The following is a 23,972-nucleotide window of genomic DNA, read 5'->3' as shown; positions in this document are numbered from 1 at the left end:
TAAGAAAGCTCTTCTCCAGGCACACAAACAGCAGGGGAAAGGCAGGACTTAGGAGCAAGCAGGAGTGGGGTACAGATAGGCCCAACCCAACGGCAACCCTTAAGGGGGAAAAGACACCACCCCCAGAGGCAGCATTGGGGTGGTGACTTTGCTTCCTGTTGGGGCAAGCAGTTGAGAAAGACTGGCTGGAACTGGCTGCCCGGTGAAGTGGGCACCAGGGGTTGGGGGAGTGTTGGGGAGGTGGAGTGTGGAGTGTGGGCAGGAGAGAGACAAGGCAGAGGCTGACAAGCCCTAAACTTGTAGCCCCCACATTACAGATGGCGTCTCAGATCTTACCTGCTTAGGATGTTTTCCTTGTGATAGAAAAAAAGTAGTGACTAGATTTTGTAGTGAACTTCCAATAAGATTAGAGCTACCCGAAAAAGGGAGTTGTGAGTGTCCACTGGTTTTCAGAGCCTAGAAATACCAGGGCAGTCTGGACTGGGCAGCCTGTCTGCTCAGGAGTTCCCTAGGTGGACAGGGCATTTCAGAGCAGGCCAGGCTGCAAGGCAGGCCCTGGAGATGGGGAGTGGTGGCAAGCCTGGAGAGCCCCCCTGAGGAGATGTGTGCTCCTGCTCCACAGTGGGAGTTCAGAAAGGCTAAGGAGTGGTCCAAGTTCTTTACCAGGTAGCAGCAAAGCTTTAAAGAATATCATGCCTTCACACAAACGACCCAGACCTCAAGATTCCTGAGAGGCTACCAGAGGTGGGATGAAGAGCTAGGTAGGTGACAGAGAGCCAGGGGGCACACTGCCACTCCTGGGAAGCTTGAGCTGCCACTGCCATGGTTACATTTACTTCCTGTTTGATTAATCACAAAGGGGGGGGGGGGTGGAGGCTGGCTCCTGGCTCAGGCCACCACTGTGTGGGGCTGTTTACAACAGCCGCGTGTGGGATTCCCAGAAAGGGACTCCAAACCGGACATCCTGTGGCTGCAAAATACCCAGGTGTCAAGAGCTAAAAATAACTGCCCTAGAGCCCCAGCCACCCAGAGGTGGAGGGGAAGGGGGCCTGTACACTGTGGGGAGGGAAGGACAGTCTGAAGCCTGCACTTCAGCCCTCTGATCTCTGGATGTCCAGCTTGCAATGCCACCCATCTCCCTCTCCCCATCCCCTTGGAGCTGCCCCCAGACCTCCATCTGCCTAGGCACCCATCCCAAGCTGCCCACCTGCCAGCTGAGCCTGTGCCTACAAAGAATCTGTGCCATTTGTTTTGGGGCCTCCCCTAAGAGGCCATAGGAGCGCTTGAAAGCCTCTAGAGCAATAGTTCTCAACCTGCAGGTCAAGAGCCCTGCAGGGGTTGAATGACACTTTCACAGGGGTCACCTAAGACCATAGGAAAACACAGATATTTGCATTACTATTCATAACAGTAGCAAAATTACAATTGTGAAGTAGCAATGAAACTATTTTATGGTTTGGATCACCACAATGTGAGGAGCTGTATTAAGGGGTCACAGCATTAGGAAGGTTGAGAACCCCTGCTTTGGAGAAGAGATGCAACAGGGTACAACTGAGTAGAAAACATGGAGAAGGTTCTCCTCTGAGCCCCCAAACTTGTGGCCAGCAGTCCTGTCATTGCTTGGCTTCTACCAAGTCTAGTTCCTGCAAGTGACTTTGAATTCATGGATACCCACAGGTAAATGAGATGGCCTCTGGCCTGCACAGGCTTGGGTTGCCTCTAGCACACTCTGGAGTTGAAGAGCTTACTCTGCTGTATATTTGCTCTGCGCTGACCAGCTAAGAGGCGTGTGTTAGTTCTAGAATCATCATGCTATGTGATCTTAGGTTTTTTGTGCTTAGAAAATATGTCTGAGTGTATGTATGTGCACAGTGTGTGTACAGGAACCCATGGATGTCAGAAGAGGCGTGGGGTCCCCTGGAACTGGCGAGCTGCCATGTGAGTGCTGGGGACCAAACCTTGGACCTCTGGAAGAGCATCCAGTGCTCTTAACCCCTGAGCCATCTCTCCAGCCCCTGACCTCAGGTTTTTTTTTTTTTCTTTTTAATGCTGCTGGGTCTTAATCTACCCATCTATATATTATACTAGAGGTAAAAGCATAACCTCATGGGACTTGATAGCATTGGGTCAGTTCCCAGATGAAGGGCACTTCAAGCAACTAATGCTACCTCACAGCAGTTTGGGTGGAAGGGAAAGGGAAGCCCCTGCTATTGGGAGGGGTAGGGACAAGTGATGGAGCTGAGGATTTGTGCAAGGCAAATGCCTGTAGTTGAGGAGAGAGGGTGCACTGGGACCAGACACCGATTTATTAGTGCCTGAATGGGGGCTCTTCTAGGTTTGGAAGAGACAGGAGTAATGGGCAGCTGTGATGGTGCATGGCTGACCACAGCTGGCCTCTCTTTTGATTGCAGATGGGGCAGGTAAAGCTCTATCAAATGTTGTCGTGTATCTAGTTCTCCCCACCTGGTCTCCTAGCCTAGGTCCTTAATGCTATGGACCCTCACTCACCTCATAGGCTGCATTTGAGAGCTCCACTGTCTGTCCCCTAGGCTCTGAATAAATCTGAGCAAGAAGCAGTTCAGAGCCAGGACCATGGGGGATGGATATCAGAAGCTGTTTAAAAAAGATCTAATTCAAAGAAAATTTTAAGGAGTCTAGGGTGAGAAATTTGTGTTCTGTCATACATTTTAAGGCTAATTGTTTTCTTTTTTTAATAACTGTAAATACTATGCATTTTTAAATTATTTTTTTAGATTATAATATAAAGTAGTAATACAAAAAAACAAAACTGTGTGTATACCAGGGTGGTGGTGCATGCCTTTAATCCCAGCACTTAGGAGGCAGAGGCAGAGGGATCTCTTTGAGTTCAAGACTAGCCTCATCTACAGAGTGAATTCCAGGACAACCAGAACTACACAGAGAAGCCCTGTCTTGGAAAAAAAATTGTGTGTGCATGTACAGGTGTTTATGTATTCATGTATGTGTACGCATGAAGGTAAGTGTGTTCATGTGTGTGTACATGTGAAGGTGTGTGATTGTGTTCGTGTGTATGGGTTACATGTGTGTGGAAGCAAAGGCCAACTTCAGGTGTCATTTCTCAGAAGACATCTTCTTTTGAGACGGTCTCTTACTAGGACTTGGGACTAGTTAGGCCAGCCCGGCTGGCCACTGAGTCCCAGGGATCCTCTTGTCTCTGCCTCCCTAGTGCTAAATTATAAGTGCATGCCACTATAGCCAGCTGGCTTTTAAAAATTATTCTACATGCTTGCATGTTTGGCTTATATGTATGTTTGTGTATCAATTGCATGCAGTGCTTTCACTGGCCAGAAGAAGGTAACTGATCCCCTAAAACAGTTACAGACAGTTGTGAGCCACTGGGTGCTGGGAATTGAACCTGAATCCTCTGAAGGAGCAGTCAGTGTTCTTATCCATGGATCCATCTCTCCAGCCTTTATACCCCACTTCTCATGTGGATGCTGGAGATTGAACTTGTGTCCTCCTGTTTACACTGCAAGACGTTTACCAACCAAGCTATAGCCCTGGTCCCTAAAAAATATTTTAAAGCCATGCACATTTACCCCAGAAATATATATTCTTGTTCTTTTTCTTTTTTAAAATCAATTAAAGGAGCTGGGTGGTGATGGCACACACCTTTAATCCCAGTACTTGGGAGGCAGAGGCAGGTGAATCTCCAAGAGTCAAGGCCAGCATGGTCTACAGAGTGAGTTCCAGGACAGCCAGGGCTTTATAGAGACCCTGTCTTGAAAAACAAAACAAACTAATCAACTAAAGGCTAGTTGTGGTAGCCTGTACTGTAATCCTGGCACTTGGGCGGTGGACTACATAGCAAGTTAGGACATCCAGGGTTACATAGTCATTTTCAGGTCAGCTAGGACTCCATATTGAAAACCTGTCAAAAAAGAACTAACTAAAGAGGGTGTGTGTTCCTGTGTTCTACATGCCTGTGGTCTTGTTACTCAGGAAGCTGAGGCAGGAGGATTGAAAATTGGAGGTCAGCCTGAGCTCTATGTTGAGTCCCTGCCTTGGAATTTTAAGATGCTGAGCTGTATTCCATATTGCTTTGCTTACTTTCTTGATTTTGAGAGGGTACTCTGTAGCCCAATCAAACCTGAAAGTATTGATTTCCCTGTCTCAGTCTCATTATAGGTAAGGGCTGTTTGAAACCATTGGAAAGCAGGAAACAGGGCTCAGTAGCTGTGTCTCCTGGGCCCCCCAGCTTAGTGGCCTCTGGAGGGGTCAGCATCTGTGCATGGAATCACTTCTCACACTGGTCTTCCTGAGCTCCTGCTGGTGAACCAGCACCCAATCTCACGCCTCCCTCTGCCGTGATAGTGTTGGCCTGAGCGTTTCTAGGTTTAGTCAGATGCGTGCAAGAAAGCCATCTACCCATGGCTCTCAAAGGTCTTGGAGGCCTGACAACCATGGCATGCCTTCTCCTTGGTTATTCTTGAACTCTCCTGGGCCACTCTTACCTTCTCCGCCAATCCCCACAAGGAGTCAGGCTTTGTTCTTCCTGTGTAATGGCTAGAGACTCTCGGGCTGCAACCTGGGGTATAGGTAGCTTAGCCTATAACCGAGGACCTTGGCCTGTTATCTATCTGCTTCCCCTTGCATCTAAGATCTGATCTTTCTGGAACTTCCTTTCTAGCTAATAGCCAGGGACCAGGGAGTTTGGAGTAACCTGGGCTCAGGCTTCTTGTCACCTTGTGGGACAGATGAGGTCAAAACCGGGACTTGAGATAGTGATGTAAGGCCTACAAACCTAGCTTGTCCCGGGGGCGGGGGGGGGGGCCTGGGGTGGAACCCCATGGAGTTCGTGTCTAGTCTGGAGATTGCTCAGGGTTGTGATGGACCCTTAGGGGCAGGATAGCTGAGGCTCTTGATTCTTGGTGACAGCAGATGCTCTGGGTAAGGAAGGAAGCTTGTTAGTCCAGGTTCCCCACACAGAGTGAACTGCTTCGGCCTAATTGCAGTTGCTTTCCAAAAGGGTGGGAATGGGTCTAGGCAGCCAGGCTTCTGAGGACCCCCAACCAAGAACTGTGTTGGACGTCTCTGGACAGTGTTCTTGGTCCCTCAGGTCGTTTTCTCTTTGTTTTTCATGTGGTTTGATCCTAAGTGGACGATAACCACCCTTTGAGAAAGATGGTGAGATCAGGAGGGTCATAGAGGGGCTAAATTTAGACCAGAATTGTAATGTAAGATATCCCCTTCCTCTTCTCAGCTCAGCCTTCTTCACCCCACCTTGAGTTCTCTTCATGCAGAGAACTATCCCTAGGTGTTTTGAATTCTGTAGCTCTTAGCAGAGAGCTAGGGAATAGAGAGGTTCTTTCTAGAAAGTGCTTTTGAATTCAGCCTCTTTACTGGCATGCATGCACACATCCGTGCGGCTCTTCTGAATAGAGCTTATGTCACAGGTCACCACCACAAACTATCCCTTCAGTCATCGTAACAAACCACAAGGCCCAAGGTTACGAGTTCTTCTCCTTTCCATAGAGCACGTGGTGTCCAGACCTGTGGTTACCAGGGGCACGAGGCACGGAAGGTCTCACTGCTTGTAAGTGTGAAGGCAAGGGCAGGGGGAAGTGCAAGTTAATTCCCAGAATGCAGGCACCTCTGGCTGGGCCTGACAGTGTTATTTCTATTGCTGTGGTAAATGCCATGACCAAAAGCAACTTGGAGGAGGAAAGGGTTTATTTGGCTTTCGGTTCCACATCATAGCGCATCCATCATGGAGGGAAGTCAGGGAGGGAATTCAAGCAGGAACTTGGAGGCAGACACTGCAGTAGAAACCATGAAGGATTCTGCTTACCTGCTTGCTCTCTCTGCCTCTCTCAGATAACTTCCTTGTGCAACCCAGGACCACCCATCTAGGGATGGCAGGACAGTTCTCCATCAATTAGTGATTAGAAAAGAAATGCCTCACAGACGTGCCCACGGGCCAGTCTGACGGAGGTGAGTCTTCCCTTGAGGTGCTCTCTTCCCAGGCATGTCAGGTCAACAACCAAAAGTAATGGCCATGCATGGAACACACTAAGAGTCAGTGCAGAAATCTCTCAGGACCGGGGCTTCCAGAAGAAAGGGGGTCCCAAGACACCTAGAATGAAAATTATTCCTAGGAAGAGGAGGCAACCTCTGGGATAGGTGCTCCTTGGGGATCACAAACCTTGAGAAATATTCATGTCTTAGGCAGGGAGTCCGGAGAGGATCACTGTGTGTGATTCATCAGTACCAAAGGGCCTCATGTGCCTTGAAAGATGTTATCCTGCAGGTGATGATGGCTGATAAATGCCACCATCGATACCATAATCAATGCTGTGCCAAGGTGTGGGGACATTGTGAGTGCATGAGAAGTGAGGAGAGCAGATAGTCCCCACACGGGTGTGGGCAGACCTCCAAAGGTGACTGGATTAATGGGTGCGAACATATGACCAGCCGTTGGTTTGAGTCCCTCCTACCTGGAGCTGTCTGCTAAGTATAGGCCCAGAAAGCAGCACCCATCTCCCTTCAGGAATGGCCTTGTGTACTAGGTCTGGTTTGAGGAGCACAGCCACTAAATGCTGCCTGTGGAAAGCCCTCAGTTTCCTTGACCCTTGTGTGTGTGTGTGTGTGTGTGTGTGTGTGTGTGTGTGTGTGTGTGTGTGTGGTGGGGGGATTCAGTCCCTTGGCCCCAAGCTGTGGTAGCAGAACGGTGTTCACTGTGGGCAGGTATCGTGAGAACTTACACCTGGTTCCCCCTCCCTGCCTGCCTGGGTCTTTCTGTTGCCAAATAACCCAAGGTCTTATTGAAGTTTTGTGGATTCTAAGTGGGCTTAGGAGCCCAGGAAAGGCAGCCATTTCCAAAGGAAAGATTCCTAGCTCAGGTTATCTCAGAAGGGCTTAGTGGATCTTTTTTCTTGGACAATCAAGGTGGCAAGACAACAGAATGGGACAGCTAGAGTTCAGGGTCCTACACTGGGGTCCTTGGGGTGTGTCTCCCCTACTTCACAGCTCCTACCTGACCTCTCCTGACCTGAGGCCACAGCCCAGACCTTTTCCAATGAGAAGACCATTCCTGTCCCAGACATTTACTTTCTGCACCTCTGGGCCTGCTCTCCTTTGGTTCTCTCCCTGGCCACACGCTCCCACTTCTGGCCTCATGCACCTCCCAGCCTGCTTTTTCCCCCTCAGGCTGTTGGGAATGCGCTTTGGCTGCCCAGGGAAGATGGTATCTGACCACATCAGGGAGAGCTGAGGGCATTGTTGGGTGAGCTGGGGCTTCCTGGAGTTCTTGTACACCTTGCCCAAGCAGTGGAGTAGTTAGCTGAGTCACTCAATAGCTGGCTGCAGAAGCTGGAGATCCCACTAGCCACCCTGGAGTGGCAGGGGACTTGCCCTCTCCAGGGGCAGTAGCCCTACACCCAGACACACCTTTACCTCTCCAATATCTACAGATGGGTCCTAGCACCTGTAAAAGTTGGGCCTAAGAGAGATTGGTTGGTGGGGGATGACAATGAGGGATGGAAATGACCTGGGAAAAGTGAGGCCTGAGGGTTTGAAGAGGCAGGGATGTTGCTGGGCCAGAGACTTAGAAGATTGGGGTCCTAAGCAAGGGACAAAGTTGGGTCTCCAGAAAAATAAGGACAAGTATTTTTGGATCCAGGTTAGGAGAGATGTGCTCTTGTTTTCAAGTCATTCAGTCCTCTTCAGGGAAGAGTGATGTCTGTCAGTGGTGAGATGGCTTTCTCTGGGTCCTCCCTGCGGTCCTAGACCATTTTTGCTGTCATTCACTCTTCCCGGATCTACCGAGTTACATAGTCACTCTGCATGGCACTGAGAACTGAAGGGCCAGAGGACCTTAGTTCAGCTGTCCTAAAGCTGGGGAAGACAGGATGTACAAGAAAAGAAAAGAAAAAACCAAAAAAAAAAAAAAAAAAAAAAAAAAAAACAAATAAACAAACAAAAAACAAAACCAGTGGTAGTAACATGTGACCTGTGCTAAATGAGAGAAACCTGACTCGTTAGTTTATCCTGTCACTTCAAATCTGATGAACCTCATCTCTGTGAACCATCCTAGGCCTCCCAGGAGAAATACCGAGATTTCCCCAAGATTCTATGTTTATTGAGCGTCTGCTACGCCAGGTTATACTATTCTAAGTCCTGGGATGATGAACAATGGCAAACCAAAGCCAACCTTTGGAGCTTATCCCAGGCATGGTCCTTCCCTTGGACAGCTTCTAGTGCTGTGTGCAGCCAGCATGGACCCCAGGAGGAAGAGGTGCCGCACTCTGGCCTAGGTCCAGCTGGGCTTTGAGCACTTAGGTGAGGTTTGGGAAAATAGAATGTAGGGGTGAGGAGACATTGTGAGCCAAAGAGCAGGGAGAAAAGGTTCTGGGTTTATTATGGGATAAAAGGCACTGCCTGAGTTAGTGGCTTTGTTTTCATGAAGGAGACCAAGTTGAGGGGGTTGTTCATGGGGAGATGCCTGATGGAGGATTCCCAGAGAACCTTACCCACTCCTGTACCCTGTCATAGGGCTGGCCCCTGCCAAATGCTAAGACGCCTCGACAAGCATTCCCAAAGTTCAGAACAGAGGCTGTCCTCTGTTCCTGGCATTCTTCTGCACTGGCAATAGTAATGCTGAGTGAAGGATGGTGGCAGCTCGTAGGTGGCTGCTCCTAGTTTGCTGTGGCTGAAGCCACAGGCCTCAGGTATAAAGCACCCTGCACCATCAAGGAATGACCTCAGGAAGCCACTACACCGGAACTAGGGAAGACAAGTCTCTTGTGGGTCAGGGCTATGTTGCCAGTGGAGGCCCATACTCAGCCAGAATGATTTCTTGGGCAGCCGTATGAACAGGAGTGAGGGCACGAAGTCCTGGCATTTGTTTACTAGGGGTGGCATCTGGATGCACAGTTATCCTCTCAAGTTGCTAAGTGACTAGAGGGCCACAGTAGGCCTGGCTCGACTCTTTTTCATGTCCATCTCACAGTCAGTGTTGTAGTGACACCCCTTAGTGACAGCGTCCCATGAGTTCTTCTCTTGCCACTTCCAAGGGAGGCGATTTCCTGAGTGTTGGTGGGAAAACGGAGGATTGGCCTTAACAGGGCTAGACTGCATCCTCTCTCTGCCCCTTGCTGGGTGACTCTAGGCAGTCCCCCTCACACAGGGACCTCAGTTGGCTCCTGAGGGATAAAGGGTAGCAGGCAGGTAGACTGGGAGCTGAGGGGGTTTGGTTGCATGCATGCACCACGGATGTTAAAGTTATGATTTCTATGGTTGCATCAGACCACAGGCCACATTTCCCGACTCTCCCATTGGTGTTTTGCTGGGGATTGTCCCATTCCCAGTCAGTGCCAGAGGGCTCTGCCACCCCCACCCTCACCCCACCCCCGCCCCAGGATAGCATGGCTGCTCTGTTAGGGGATGCCTGAAGAAGGCCCCTGAGGGGAATTTCTCCTCTCTTGTACTCTCATCCTTTCCCTTCCCCAGGACCCTCCTCCTCTCCCAGCTGTTGCAGCAGCCCTACCTCTCAGCATCTCAGCATGCTGGGTTGCTTAGCCCAGCCTGGCCAGCTGGCTATGCTGGCACTGACCCTGGTCTGCTGGTGAGCTATAAATAGCTCCTGCACCCACGGCCTTGGCGAGGTGCTCCTGGCGTGGGTGCGTAGGACACTGGCGAAGAAGCAACTGAGCTTGCTGTCCTTGCCAGGCCAGGCCCACAGCTGGCTGGAACGGGAAGCAGGAGTCTGCACCACAAGTTCATGGGCCTGGTGAGCTGGGGAGCCTGCCCTGAATGCAGGGCTCTGTAGGCCCTAGGTGGCCAGCCAGGGCTGCTTGTGAGCTCCAGGCACTATATCTGGATCCCAAGGACCAGAGTGGTGCAGAGCATGGGGATGAGAGGATGTCAGCTGAGGTGTGTGAGGCCCGTGAAACTGGGGGCTGGACAGAGTGGGCCCGGTTACCTGCATGGTCTCTCCCACCCTGAGCCAAGCAGACATTCCTAGAAGGACAGAAGGACAAAGGCAAACAGAGTAGAGAGCCTAGAACTGTATCATCATCTGAGGAAACGCTGTAGCCTTAGCTCCAAGTCAGTGGGAAAGTATCCTAGGGGGAAGATGCCTTGCTTACAGCCCTATGGCTCAGTTCTAGCCATCAACAATCGGAAGGGAGCGTGTCTGTAGTCTGTAGACCTCCTTTCTCACAGGTAAAATGGAATCCAGGAGCCACCTGTAGCTCGTAGACCCGGCTTATGTGAGGAAAAGCCCCCCTGAGGCTGTTTCTACAGAGGGCTCAGTAGTCTGTGACCGAGTTCCTGCAGACTAGCCTTCCACCTGACTCGCTGTGTATCCCCAGGCTGCCCTGCCCTTCAGCCAGACATACCAGGCTCCCAGCCCCAGCCCATGGACCTGCGCGTGGGCCAGCGGCCCACAGTGGAGCCCCCACCAGAGCCTGCGCTGCTGGCCCTGCAGCATCCCCAGCGCTTGCACCGCCATCTCTTCCTGGCCGGCCTGCAACAGCAACCGCGCTCAGCTGAGCCCATGAGGGTAAAGACAACTCCCTAGGCACATCCCAGCTTCCCCAGACCTTGACTCTGTCCTTTACCCTGCCGTCCCTGAGCTGCTGGTTCTGTCCACAGCTCTCAATGGACCCACCAGTGCCGGAGCTGCAGGGGGGGCAGCAGGAACAGGAACTTCGGCAACTTCTCAATAAAGACAAGAGCAAGCGAAGTAAGAGTGAAGCTTGTCTCCCCGTTCTCTGCCTGGTGGTCAGCGTCCACCATGGGTGTGGGAGGGGTGTGTGGGGGGTCACCATTTACTGGGATGCCCTCTTCTCTGCCTACGAGCGGGAGTGGGGGAGGGGTGGGAGTGTCTATGGGCTTTACAGGAAGGTGGGCCTCAGGCGAAGGTCTCTTGCCTGAGGAGTCCCTGAGACATGGCGTACTGACATGTGGCCTGGACAGTGGGCAGAGAATGTGCCTAAGAGGCTTCCTACCTCCCCATTGCCAGCCTTCTCGTTTCTCTGCCGCTGCAGGTGCTGTAGCCAGCAGCGTGGTCAAGCAGAAGCTGGCTGAGGTGATCCTGAAGAAACAGCAGGCAGCCCTTGAGCGAACAGTCCATCCCAACAGCCCCAGTATTCCCTACAGGTAGTTCACCATCCCTCAGGTCCTTTCTGTACCGCCTCTTCTCTCCCTACACACTCACCTGTGAGTGAGTGAACCCATGTCCCCTTTCCTCCCCAACACCTACCACCTGCTTCTTACTCTGCGCCTAAACATGGGCCCCCAAGTCCCCCTCAGCGAGGACATGCCCTCCTCTCCCCTCAAGCCCTTCACATGCACAGAAGTCCTGGCTACACTGAGTCTCTAGAAGGCCCTGAGCTCCAAAGCCTGGGTTTTATACCTGGAACAGAACATGTATGTTAGCACGGGGTGACCCACTACTGCCACCTGGAGATGACTCCTGTCATGCTGGCTCCACACTGCCCAGCTCTGTTGGTGGCTGAGCTCAGGAAGGCATCTGTGCAGAGTGAGATTTCAGGGCCTTTGGGCATCCCAGGCTTCTGAAGTAGCCTTGACGCTCATCCCTACAGAACCCTTGAGCCCTTGGACACAGAGGGTGCTGCCCGCTCCGTGCTTACCAACTTCCTGCCTGCGGTTCCCAGCCTGCCCACTGAAGCCCCGGAACACTTTCCCCTACGTAAAACAGGTGAGGGGGCAGAGCATTCCAGGGATTAGAGTAGGCCAAGGGCCTTAGATTTAGGTCAGGAGTATGGGGTTGCGGGAGGGCTGCGATGGTTGGTACACTAGGCTCCTTTCCTCTGGCTTTGCCTTTTTTCTCTTCAACCCATAGAGGTAGCTGGGAGGGAAGTTAAAGGGCACAAAAGAGGTCTGGCATGGTAATGCACACCATTCATTAGTCCCAGCACTCAGGAGGCAGAAGCAGGTGGATCCCTGGGAGTTTAAGGCCAGCCTAGTCTACATAGTGAGACCCTGTCTCAGAAACAAAACAAGAGTAGAGTGGAGAAGGGTAGCTGGCATAGTGATGGACTTGTTCCCCTGCAGTGTCTGAGCCGAACCTGAAGCTGCGCTATAAGCCCAAGAAGTCCCTGGAGCGGCGCAAGAATCCCCTGCTCAGAAAGGAGAGTGCCCCACCCAGCCTTCGGCGGAGGCCTGCAGAGACCCTAGGAGGTAGGGCCCACAGGGCCATGGAGTTGCCCTCCTCACTCGCTGGTGTCGTTCCTTTGGGCCAGGTTCCACCCAGATGGAAGTTGCCATGTGGGACTGCTAAGTGTTGTACAGGGTGGGTGTATCTCACACCCCTGCCTGTGAGAGTGCTAGCTGAGGCTAAAGCCTAGCCCCATTGGGTCTGCTAAGTTGACATTTGCGGGTGGGGGTGGGGGTGGGGGGAATGGGAGCTGCGTGCAAACAACTGTTCAGAGATGCTGTAGGCTAGTGATGGTCTGGCAGCTTTCTGTTCCTCTCGGAAGAAAGCGGAAACACATCCCAGAAGGGGAGGAACTGTGACTGGGAATCTTGCACAAGGTTGACCACTCCTGACCCTGCCTGTGCCTTCTTTTCTTATCTCCCCTTAGATTCCTCTCCCAGTAGTAGCAGCACGCCTGCCTCAGGGTGCAGCTCCCCCAATGACAGCGAGCATGGCCCCAACCCCGCCCTGGGCTCGGAGGTAAGGCCTTGCTGGGACTGGGCTTTCCTGGGGCAGTTCTAAGTCTTGGCCTTTTTCCAGCATGTGGCCTGGCCTGGCCTGAGGCTTCAGGTTCTGGGCAGTCCCTAGCAGGGCCTGTGGGGTATTCTGGGGACAGGCATATCAGGGGTAGCGTTCCAGGACTGGTGACCCGTCACCCTGCTCCCCATGGCAGGCGCTCTTGGGCCAGCGGCTGCGGCTGCAGGAGACTTCTCTGGCCCCGTTCGCTTTGCCGACAATGTCCTTGCTGCCCGCAATCACACTGGGGCTGCCTGCCCCTGCCAGGGTGAGTGGCTGGGGCACCCTGCCCCCACTCCACGCTTTTCCGGCCTCTTTCCTGCCTGTATCCTATTGCCTTACCTTTATCTTCCTCTCTGGGAAACCTGTCCAACTCTAACTTATTACCTTTCTTTCAGGCGGATGGTGACCGCAGGACCCATTCGACTTTGGGCCCTCGGGGTCCTGTCCTGGGGAGCCCTCATGCTCCCCTCTTCCTGCACCATGGTCTAGAGCCAGAGGCTGGGGGCACCTTACCGTCCCGGCTGCAGCCCATTCTCCTGCTGGATCCCTCAGTGTCCCATGCCCCACTGTGGACTGGTGAGTCTTGCAGCTTCTCCAAGAATGGGCAGGATTTGTGCATGCTGCCAAGGGACCAAGCTCTGGGAAAGACCCACCTTCTGGTCCCTCATTGTCCATATCTCCTTGCCAAGTTCGGCCTCCACTCCATGCCCCTGTCTCTTTCCCGGCTCCCTTCCTCACATATGTCCCATTCTTTCCAGTGCCTGGACTTGGGCCCCTGCCCTTCCATTTTGCCCAGCCCTTACTGACCACCGAGCGGCTCTCCGGGTCAGGCCTCCACCGGCCACTTAACCGGACCCGCTCAGAGCCCCTGCCCCCCAGCGCCACTGCCTCTCCTCTGCTGGGCCCCCTGCAGCCCCGCCAGGATCGCCAGGATCGGCTCAAACCTCATGTCCAGCTCATCAAGGTGAGAATAACTGGGTAGGGAGGTACTAAGGGTGTGCCTACCTGAGCCCCTGTGGGTTGGAGGAAGGGCACTTGGGAGGAAAGGAAGGACTGGAAGACGAGAGAAGTGGCTGCTGTAGAAGACCTAGCAAGATGGATGTGGCCTCACCCAACCCATGCCCTGCCACCCACCCTCCTCTTTATCCCACTTCTCAGACAGCCATCTCCCCTCCCCAGAGGCCTGCCAAGCCGAGTGAGAAGCCCCGACTGCAGCAGATACCCTCAGCTGAGGACCTAGAGACAGATGGTGGGGGAGTGGGACCTGTGGTGAATGATGGCCTGGAACACAGGGAGTCAGGCCACGGGCCTCACCTGGGCAGAGGCCCTGCTTCTCTGCAGCACCACCAACAGGTATGGCTGTGCCCAAGGGCTCTGCAGAAAGTTCAGTGAGAAGACTTGGGGCTCAGCATAGGATGAGGAAAGGAAGGGGGTGCCATAAGACCCACACCAAGGTGCTGATGCAGGCATGCATGCACATGCACTCGTGTGTGTGTGTGTGTGTGTGTGTGTGTGTGTGTGTGTGTGTGTGTTCATGTGCACTTATACTCCAGCAGCATGCTTTCTCAAGTACACCCTGCTCCTTTATCTGCTTCTTGGCCTTTCACAGCCACACATACTCCTCCCTTCACATTTCTCCCCGCAACCGGTTGTCTTTTTTTTTAATCCAAAGATATCTGGGGCAAAAAGTAGAGCAATAGTAGTCCCCTGGGCTCTAGATTAATAGCACGGGGGTCGACAGTGTTCATTTGTCAGGACCAATGCACAGCAACTACATACACAGGTGCCTGGAGAGGCAGATATTGCTCACCTTGAAGCTCTGAAGGCTGAAAGGGTGAAATCGAGGTGTATGTGGGTGGGGTGGGGGTGTGTGTGCTGAGGACTGTGAAGGAAGGAGTGTCTGTAGGCCTCTCTGCCTGTCTTACAAGGACAGCCACCCTCTTCAGTGAAGACCTTATTCCCCTTGCATAGACCTTATCTCCGAAGATGAGAGCTTATGACTTTATGAATCTGGGAAACAGTTCACATGCATTTAGTGTCTCAGGCAGGTCCTCTTGTGGTTAGTAGCACAGTCCTGGGAGAGGTGATCTCAGTAAGCATAGACTCAGGGCCAAAAGGAGTTTTTGCAATATTAGAGCATCAGTCTGGGTGCTGGTCTTCAGGGAGCTCAGAGAGTGGAAAGGACAGAACCCACATCTGGAATTTTTCTAGAAAAGGGTCTTTCTGGAGAGTCCCTCGTCCTTGGGTGGCCAAATCTGAGAAACTGGAGACTGTGGACATATTTCTTTCAGGCACCACTCTGGGAGCAGCAGCATCTCGCTGGGCGGCTCTCCCAGGGAAGCTCTGGCGACTCTGCCCTGCTACCTCTGGCCCAGGTAGGACACCGGCCCCTGTCTAGAACGCAGTCTTCGCCAGCGGCACCCGTCTCCCTGCTGAGCCCAGAGCCCACCTGTCAGACCCAAGTCCTCAACAGCTCAGAGACACCCGCCACAGGTAAGACGAAGAGGACTCAGGGAGGCAGAAGGAAGTGGCTGGGGCATGAGGCCACACCTGTGAGCTGGCTTTCCAGACAGTCCTAGAGACCAGAGAGCACTACCTTAATCTTGTTTGAGCTCCGAGGTGCCCATGAAACAGGTGAGGACATCACAACTCAGGAAACCTAACCTAACTTACAGTTAAACAGCAAAACTGGCAGTCGGGGACCAGGGCAGGAATTTGAGTTTCTTTCTACCATAACCAGCCCTTTTAAAACAAAAGTAAAAACATCACTTTCCATTGCTGTACTTGTAAAAAGAGCTCAAAAGTATTTCAAACATTTCTGAGAAATACCGGGAAATAGAATAATAAAAAATCACCAAGTACCTTATTGTCCTAAGTATTGCTCTATTTCATTCTAGGTTTTAGTTAGCCTCCATACCTGTCCAGTGTCTAATGACGAACATGTCAGCTATATTTTGCACACTGCTTGACTGAGTCCTTTTTAATTTTTGTTAATGGTGCTAAGAATTCAAGTCCTGGGATTAAGGTGTGAAGCACTACACCCAGCTCAGTTTTAATTCAATTTTTTTTTGTTTTGTTTTAATTTTTCTTTTTTTCTTTTTGTTTGTTGTTTTGTTCATTTTGTTTTTGTTTTAAGACTGGGTTTCTCTGTGTAGCCCCAGCTGCCCTAGAACTTGTTCTGTAGACCAGGTTGACCTGGAACTCAGAGATCTACCTTCTTCTGCCTCCTGAGTGGTATAATCAAAGGCATGTGCCACCATAGCCCAGCTTTAGTTTTAATGTGCTTCTGTTTGTTAGTTTTTGAGATAGACTCTCACTATGAAATCCTGGCTGGCCTAGAAATCACAAGATCCACCTGCCTCTGCCTCCCAGGTGTTGGGATTAAAGGCACCAGCCACCAACACCTGGCCTTTAATTTTCTAATGTTTCAGTCCTGTCTTCTGCCTGGGACTATCTCTCTAGGGTCACTTAAGGAGTAGCCTTCCTGGGTCAAGTAGTGTGAGCATTTTGAAGTCCGTTGTACCCTGAGATGTGCAGGCCCAGGCCCCGCCCACCAGCAGTGCATGTATAGGGCCTGTTTCTAGAAACCTCCCTAGGGCTAGGCTGAAAGCCATCAGTCCCTCAAAGGGTTGATTCTAGGACCCCAGCCCAGCTTATAAAGGCACCGAAACCACAGATGCTCAAGTTCTTCATGTAAAACAGCATAGTATTTGCATGTAACCTATACATATCTTTCCACATATTTAAATCACTTCTATTTTGCTTTTAATACCTAGTACAACATAGATGCTATGTAAATAGTTTTTGTGCTATTTGCATAATGTTTACAAGGTAAACTAGTGTTTTCCATGTGCAGTTGGGAGACTGACCACATGGCCAGTAACATTGTGGGTATCCCCTCTCCCAGTCTTGAGGTTTCCCTCTAATTGCTTTTCCTCTCTGTGTTGGGACACAAACCCTGTGTGGGTTTGTGACGCTGAGAGGGAGATGTCCTGTGTTAAGTCTCTCTGGGTTTAGGGCATGAACTCTCAAGGGCATAGGAGATGGATAGGGCCTTATAGGGAGTAAGAATACCAAGAAGACAGGGCTCATGCAGAGTAAGGTAGGCTGGTACTGCCCTGGTGTATACATCAGGTTGTCTGATGCATTTAGGCATGGGCATAGAGAGACAGGTCTAGCTCTCCACAGAAGGCTGGGAAGGGAATGCAGACATATATGACAGCAAGGGATGTGTACATGCCTGGCTCTGTGGGCGTGGGCTGCTCTCCATCTGTCCCTCCACTGCAAGTTCCAGCCTTGACGGACAGCTGTTTCTTACAGGGCTGGTCTATGACTCAGTGATGCTGAAGCACCAGTGCTCCTGTGGAGACAACAGCAAACACCCGGAGCATGCAGGCCGCATCCAGAGCATCTGGTCCCGGCTGCAGGAGCGGGGTCTCCGCAGCCGGTGTGAGGTGAGGCAAGGCAAGGCAGTGGGGCTATGCAAGGGATCAGCAAGGGGCGAGACCGTGGGTGGTCTGGTGGTGGCAGAAGGGCAGGGGTGAGTAAACCTCGGGACCTCTGGGCTCTCTTCTCAGTGTCTCCGAGGCCGAAAGGCCTCTCTAGAGGAGCTGCAATCAGTCCACTCTGAAAGGCATGTACTTCTCTACGGCACCAACCCCCTCAGCCGCCTCAAACTGGATAATGGGAAGCTGACAGGTAGGGGAGGGATCTGAATGATGTCTGGCCCCAAATCACCCCAGGCTCGCCCGCCTCACCCATTTCTGTGCGCTTGCCTCAGTTGCGCACAGCTTCCTGGATAACCCCCATCAGTGTGCTGCCTTGGTGTTGTCCTGTCCATGTGTCCTGCCCCCCCCCACTCCACCCCCACCCATCTCCATATCTCCCTGTATTGCTTCTCCCTCCATACACTCTTCTTAGGGCTTCTGTGTTCCTCACTCATGTGACCGGGGCCTCTCCCCACAGGACTCCTGGCACAGCGGATGTTTGTGATGCTACCCTGTGGCGGGGTTGGGGTAAGTATGCCCAGAGAGCGAGCTCAAGTGGGCATTGCTAAGGGCTTTTAGCTTTCCTCTGCCATCTGTGACTTATGGTTCTGCCAGGGCCTTTCCCATTATGCTCTTCTGCTGGCTGGAAACCCCTTGTGATAGATGCACAGAGAGTGTGGAGCCCATGCTTCACAGTTAGGTGTCTGGTAGATGTTGAGTGAGGCCCAAGGCAGGGTCACATTGGGCCTTGAGATTGTGTCCCAGGAGTGGGCGCTCCAGGTGTACCCTACTTGATATCCAGACCTAGTACTGCCTAGTGTGGGGCTGTGGGGCACCTCCCATGTACTTAGAGGTTTAGAATGTCCCTACCCAGGACACAGCCTTCCAGCCCTAGCTCTCTAGCTTTGCTCGACTCTCCCTCACCTGTCAGAGGTCTCTCTGCTACCACTGGCATGGCCCTCCCTGCCTCAAAAGGTCCCTGTCATGGTGCCAGGCAAGGTGTGTAGAGATGAGATGGAGGCTGAGGGCAGTGGAAGCTGCCAGGGGGGGCTGTTGGGGAGACAGTCAGTGCCCTGTTCACAACTCCCCATTTCTTGCCACTTTCTGGTTTTTCCAACTATTGTTGCTTCTGTTTTCCCCTCCCTCCTCTCCCTCTCTGTCCTTTCTTTCTCTCTTTCTCCAGCCTCTTGCGACTCTTTCTGCCTTCCTCGCCTCTCTCGGTCCGCCTCGCCCTTCCCATCTCCCCATCATGGCCCCCGGCCCCTCCCTAGCCTTGAGGCCCAGGGACTGGGTTTGGGGGGCCTCCCAGCCTGGGCTAGGGGCTCTGAGTGGAAGACAGTGGTGCAGACGGCCCCTCCAGCTCCGACCGTCCTGCAGGGCCTGAGCAGAGTCAGCTGGGGCTTAAAACCCCTCCCGGCCCAAACCCCAATCCCGCCCAGGTAACGCCATGCCCCCTCCCCTGACTGGGGAGGCAGAGTGCTGGCCACATACGAGCTGGTGCTGGGAAGAAGTCCTACTGGGACTGGGGAACACAGGAGGCCTTGCCTTTGGGCGGTGGGGCACAGGGGAGGCAGCTTTGTCTGCCCAGCTCCCTGCCCCTGGGGTCCTGGCCATGGGGTGGGTACTGCCTCATGGGGCCCTGTCTCCTGTGGAAAGCATAGGATGATGCAGTCCCTGACCCCGGCCCCTACAGGTAGATACTGACACCATCTGGAACGAGCTGCATTCCTCCAATGCAGCCCGCTGGGCTGCAGGCAGTGTCACCGACCTTGCCTTCAAAGTAGCTTCCCGAGAGCTAAAGGTAGGAAGTTTTAGGTAAAGGCTGGTAAACTACAGAGGAGGTGCTGGGGTGATGGTGGCAGGTCTAGATCTCTCATTTCTCGTTGCTATTGCTACATGGTTTTGAAAGGGAAGTCAGGGCTGAAACCAAGATGAGGCTTGACTCTTAAGTTCATGTCACTTAGGTAATCAAAGCTACTGGGCACTAGGGCCTTAGATAGTCCTGACCACCCAAGATCACTTAAGACCTATGTCATGGCTATAGGTGCATCATGGCCATTTTTGAGTACCACAGGCCAACTGGTTCCTTTTAGTGATGGCATCCTGCATACTAGGTTGGGGTGATCCACCTGAAGCACACAGCAGCATTGTCTGAGAGCTCATAGCCCAAGGCAGGCACTGTACCCTTGGCATCATAAGGGCTTTGTAAGCGCTCAGCAAGCACCCTGGGTTTAAAATCCCAATACTACTATTTGCAGCTACATAACTTGGGTTATTTAATTCACTGTGATTTGATTTCTCAAATTGGGGATGATGATAACATTTATGGTCTAGAGATGCTGTGAGAGGCAAATGCATTATATATTAATGTCTAGACACTTCAGTGGGACATGCCGGCACTCGTGCCTTTTACTCCTTAGAGAAAGCGGCTGGGGCCGAGCAGCAGGCTCAGACAAATGCGGGTTGAAAGGTGGCTGTTGGAGTAATAAGTGCCCTTCCCCTTGCAGAATGGTTTTGCTGTGGTACGGCCCCCAGGACACCATGCAGATCATTCTACAGCCATGTAAGGCGTTGGGGAGGCGGCGGGCCTGTGTAGTGTGAGGTTGGGGTGGCCTTCAGAGCCTTCCTGTAGGCAGAGGGATGGGGGAATGGGCTGGCAGGACCCTCTTTCCTTCTTCCAGGGGCTTTTGCTTCTTCAACTCCGTAGCCATTGCCTGTCGACAGCTACAACAGCAAGGCAAGGCCAGCAAGATCCTCATTGTTGACTGGGTAGGTTCCGATTTCTAGTGTCCCCAGGCACCCAGGCCTTCTGGCAAAACCCTGAGCCTGGCATTAGAGATGTGGCTGCATGTGGCATTAGCCTCTTCCTTATTAAAGAGTAGGAGAATGCAGCACCTGCATCACAGAACTGTCAGGAGGCCCAGAAAGAATTCATTTGTGGAAAGCTGCTGTTCATAGGCTTCTACAGGGAATAGGAATTCTCAGGTGCTGTCTTTTACCTCTTTTTTGGCAGAGTGAGCCCTTTCCCCTCCACACAGTAACTGTAATAGTCACATCGATAGCATCAGTATATCCCCAGTCATATCTAGATGCTGACAATTTCATATCTGGTCCTGACAGTAGCTCATCTCACAGATGAGGAAAGTACGTACAGAGATTACCATCTTGAATAGCCACTCACCTCTTGAAATGCAAGGACAAGATTGGAGTCCAGGCCAGTTAGCTCTATAGTGTATGCATCTAACTGCAGTGTCTCAAGACAGGAAGTCTTTCCATGTGGAGATGGGGATCACTGCCGGACAGTAGATTGCTTGGGGGCAATGCAGTCATGTGATCCTAGAAACTAGTTTCCTGACCCCACCAGCCAAGTGTCCCAATACTCAGAATGGTTACCGACCCTGAAATGCTTCCAGTGTGTCCTTACCTCCATCTTTCTGCTTCGGGATCTTCCCTAATCCATGGCCTTGCTGTATTGTGCAGGATGTTCACCATGGCAACGGCACACAGCAAACTTTCTACCAAGACCCCAGCGTGCTGTACATCTCCCTGCATCGCCATGATGATGGCAACTTCTTCCCAGGCAGTGGGGCTGTGGATGAGGTAACTGCAGGCTGGGTCAGCATCTTCCAGCACATTGATTTTCCTCCTGAACCCTCTACACCCGTCTTGTGTGGTCCTGAGCTAGTGGCTTATCCTTTCTGAACCTCGGCTTCCATATCTGGAAGTGAAGTTGTATGAGCTTAGAACTCTGTTCTCCTCATGTCTTCCTTACGTCTTGTTTTCCAGGTGGGGACTGGCAATGGCGAAGGCTTCAATGTCAATGTGGCTTGGGCTGGGGGTTTGGATCTACCCATGGGGGATCCCGAGTACCTGGCTGCCTTCAGGTAAGTACTCTGGGTCTAGAGGAGACCAGTCCAGCAAGACTGCCTCTCCTCCCTTTGCCACAACCCTAGGTTGGAAGCGACTGGTTGGCTCATTGATCTGTTCACCCTTGGTTACTAGACATTGTAAGCCAGCTCCAATAAGAAAATAGGACACATATAAGAATGGGAAAGTCAGAGTCACACATCCTGGGTACCTTTGGGTAGGGCAAAACTGCCACATTTAGTCAAAGCCTGGAGGTGGTAGTCTCTGGCAAGAGTGGACACTTGGTGCCCTGAAGTGCTATACACATGGAGGGATGGCTTGACTTTAGAAAACTGTTTGGGCTCTTATAAGGGCCCCTTGTATCCTTCACTCCAGGTTCCTGTCTGTTTCTAGGGAAAATGGAACCTTACAATTGGACCTGGAAGTCCTTTTCTGGAGATTCTCTGCATGAGAACTAATTCTGCTGGGTCCCTGAGTGGGACTTCCTAGTGTCTGTGTTGAGCTTAAATGACTAAATGGATACCAGCATTGGCTTAGGGGTGTTAGGGACAGGCAGGGGGAAGAAGATAAAGGATAGAGCTTGGCAGCCCAGGACCTCAGGTGTAGTCATCCTGGTCACTCTCGGGTGGCAAGCTTCCAGGTCAACTCTAAACATAGTGTGCTCAACTGAGTGTTTTCAGTCCCTGAGGCTTTAGTGACCAAAGCCCAAATGCAGCTGGCTGTATGAGCTTCACACCATGCATGCATGAGTGTGCGTGCGCGCGCACACACACACACACACACACACACACACACACACACTTCTTTCATCCCATCATATTCTGCCCCTTGCTTGTTAAATTATCGGTATGGCTGAGTTCTGAGGCTGGTGTATACCAGAGCCATAGGCAGGCTGAAGGAGATCAGGGCATCTGCTGATCCCATTAGGAGATTGTCTTGGTGTCCTAAGGACAGGTGCCCTCAGGAGGGGCTAGCATGGGCTGTGCTAGGCCCCAGGTGGCTGATGCTTCTCCTTGCAACTTCAGGATAGTGGTGATGCCCATTGCCCGAGAGTTCGCTCCAGACCTGGTCCTGGTGTCTGCTGGTTTTGATGCTGCCGAGGGTCACCCGGCCCCACTGGGTGGCTACCATGTTTCTGCCAAATGTAAGGGGGGCCCAGCTGTGGGGGAGATTTGGGAAATAAGAGCCAGGCTGTGTGGGGACAGGAATGCACTGCCAAAATGAGAGGGACAGGAAGCAGCGGCCACAGTCCAGGGCCACGTGGTGTAAGGTCTGAAGTAGGGCTGCAGGCCCTGGAATTCCCTGGGTTCTCCCAGCCTAGAACAGCACAGGCTACTTCTCAGGACCAGGCCCCTGGAGACTTAGGTCTGCCAGATGGAAGCCCAGTTGGAGAAGTCAGGCTTCCAGACTCAGCTGTCAGCCGAAGTTAGAAGAGCTGCGGACTCTGAACACATGTCAGTGTCGTCCACGCTGCCACAGGGCTTGGGAACAAAGAGTTGGTGGTGGCCCAGTGAGACTCAGGCTGGGTTCAAGCCTTAGCCCTGCTACCTTCTAGCAGTGGGACCTTGTAGAGAAGACCCTTAACTTCTCAGAGCTTGGGATGAAGTGCATGAATGGGGTTTGCCTGGGGTTCTCATCTTTTAGACATTGTCTACAAAGGAGGAAGCAAGCAGGGAAATGGCTGGGGTAGGGAATGGGTCCTGCCTCTCCTCCAGCCCACTACTCTTGCTCCTGCCTCAACCATCTAGGTTTTGGGTACATGACACAGCAGCTGATGACCTTGGCAGGAGGCGCAGTGGTGTTGGCCTTAGAGGGTGGCCATGACCTCACAGCCATCTGCGATGCCTCCGAGGCCTGTGTGGCTGCTCTTCTGGGCAACAAGGTAAGCTCTCCTGCTGACCCCCGGCCATCTGTACTTCAATGAGGCAGATGAGCCTGGCTCCCACAGTTCCCAGACAAAGACCAGGTAGATAAGAGGGGAAGAGGTGGGATGGAACAAGATGGTGTAGGGCCAGTGTCTTCTGACCTCAGAGAGCCAGCAGCTTGTGTCTGTTTGTGCAGGCTGAGCCTGGGGTCCCTCGGGTCCCTGATAAAATGTTTCTGTAGGTGGATCCCTTTTCAGAAGAAGGCTGGAAACAGAAACCCAACCCCAATGCCATCCGTTCTCTGGAAGCTGTGATCAGGGTGCACAGTGAGTTTTGACCTGGGATACTTGCTGGGTCCTAACTTGGGAAAGACTTCAGAGTCTACCGTCCCACTGGCAAAGTTCTCAGATATCCAGTGCCAGCCATGCCAGAAGCACACTGACAGTTCCAAATAGGATTCTCAGGAACCACTCTAGGAATAAAGGTGGGCATAGCCTCATGAGTGGGTAACCTCTTAGCCCTCCAGTTGAACCCTGCATGGACACAACAGTGTCTTCCTTATGGCTGGAACTGGCCTCCTATCTCTGGCTGTAGTCTTGGACTAGGGGCCAGGATGACAGCAACACTCAGGCCTTGGTTGCTTAAAAGAGGCTTGGTTTAAAGCCAAACAGTGGTGGCATATGCCTTTAATACCAAAACTCTGGAGGCAGATGCAGGCAGATCTCTGTGAGTTCGAGGCCATTCTGATCTACAGAGCAAGTTCCAGGACAGGCTCCAAAGCTACAGAGAAACCCTATCATGAAAAATGAAACAAAAGGCTTGGTTTAATCTCCTCAGTGCTGGTCACAGTGACTGGAGAGGTTGTTGGGAGGGCCTACCTTGATCTCAGAAGAGCCCACATTTGGAAAACATGCTAAAGTTCCACAGCACATAGGTTTCTATCTGTTGGGCACTTTCTGTGAAAGCCCCTAACCTCCACTGGGATACGATGATTAATAAGGCAGATTCCCTATATCTGGGTTCAGTTGGGGA

At 52.2% G+C, this 23,972-nt stretch overlaps 1 protein-coding gene across 8 annotated transcripts in view; it reads left to right on the top strand.

Moving 5' to 3' along the window:
• Hdac7 (histone deacetylase 7) overlaps positions 1-23,972 on the top strand; it is a 35,595-nt gene that overhangs the window by 9,020 nt on the left and 2,603 nt on the right. For 2 of the 8 annotated variants that reach the window (XM_051189767.1, XM_051189770.1), the window contains exons 2-23: positions 10,353-10,543; positions 10,636-10,726; positions 11,031-11,142; positions 11,589-11,704; positions 12,061-12,186; positions 12,591-12,682; positions 12,876-12,986; positions 13,117-13,297; positions 13,480-13,685; positions 13,880-14,074; positions 15,013-15,214; positions 17,042-17,175; positions 17,299-17,419; positions 17,687-17,736; positions 18,902-19,009; positions 19,716-19,771; positions 19,890-19,977; positions 20,689-20,808; positions 20,995-21,092; positions 22,101-22,219; positions 22,824-22,957; positions 23,182-23,266. In XM_051189767.1, the coding sequence (XP_051045724.1) occupies positions 10,353-10,543; positions 10,636-10,726; positions 11,031-11,142; positions 11,589-11,704; positions 12,061-12,186; positions 12,591-12,682; positions 12,876-12,986; positions 13,117-13,297; positions 13,480-13,685; positions 13,880-14,074; positions 15,013-15,214; positions 17,042-17,175; positions 17,299-17,419; positions 17,687-17,736; positions 18,902-19,009; positions 19,716-19,771; positions 19,890-19,977; positions 20,689-20,808; positions 20,995-21,092; positions 22,101-22,219; positions 22,824-22,957; positions 23,182-23,266 (2,736 nt within the window). The remainder of the gene's footprint in view (positions 1-10,352; positions 10,544-10,635; positions 10,727-11,030; positions 11,143-11,588; positions 11,705-12,060; positions 12,187-12,590; positions 12,683-12,875; positions 12,987-13,116; positions 13,298-13,479; positions 13,686-13,879; positions 14,075-15,012; positions 15,215-17,041; positions 17,176-17,298; positions 17,420-17,686; positions 17,737-18,901; positions 19,010-19,715; positions 19,772-19,889; positions 19,978-20,688; positions 20,809-20,994; positions 21,093-22,100; positions 22,220-22,823; positions 22,958-23,181; positions 23,267-23,972) is intronic. The other 6 variants (XM_051189771.1, XM_051189768.1, XM_051189774.1 and 3 more) reach the window with 6 other exon arrangements.

The sequence above is a fragment of the Phodopus roborovskii genome, unplaced genomic scaffold (assembly GCF_943737965.1).
Source record: "Phodopus roborovskii unplaced genomic scaffold, PHOROB, whole genome shotgun sequence".
Taxonomy (NCBI): Eukaryota; Metazoa; Chordata; class Mammalia; order Rodentia; family Cricetidae; genus Phodopus; species Phodopus roborovskii.
The sequence above is the reverse complement of the archived record's forward strand: the minus strand, read 5'-3'. Positions and strand labels throughout refer to the sequence as shown.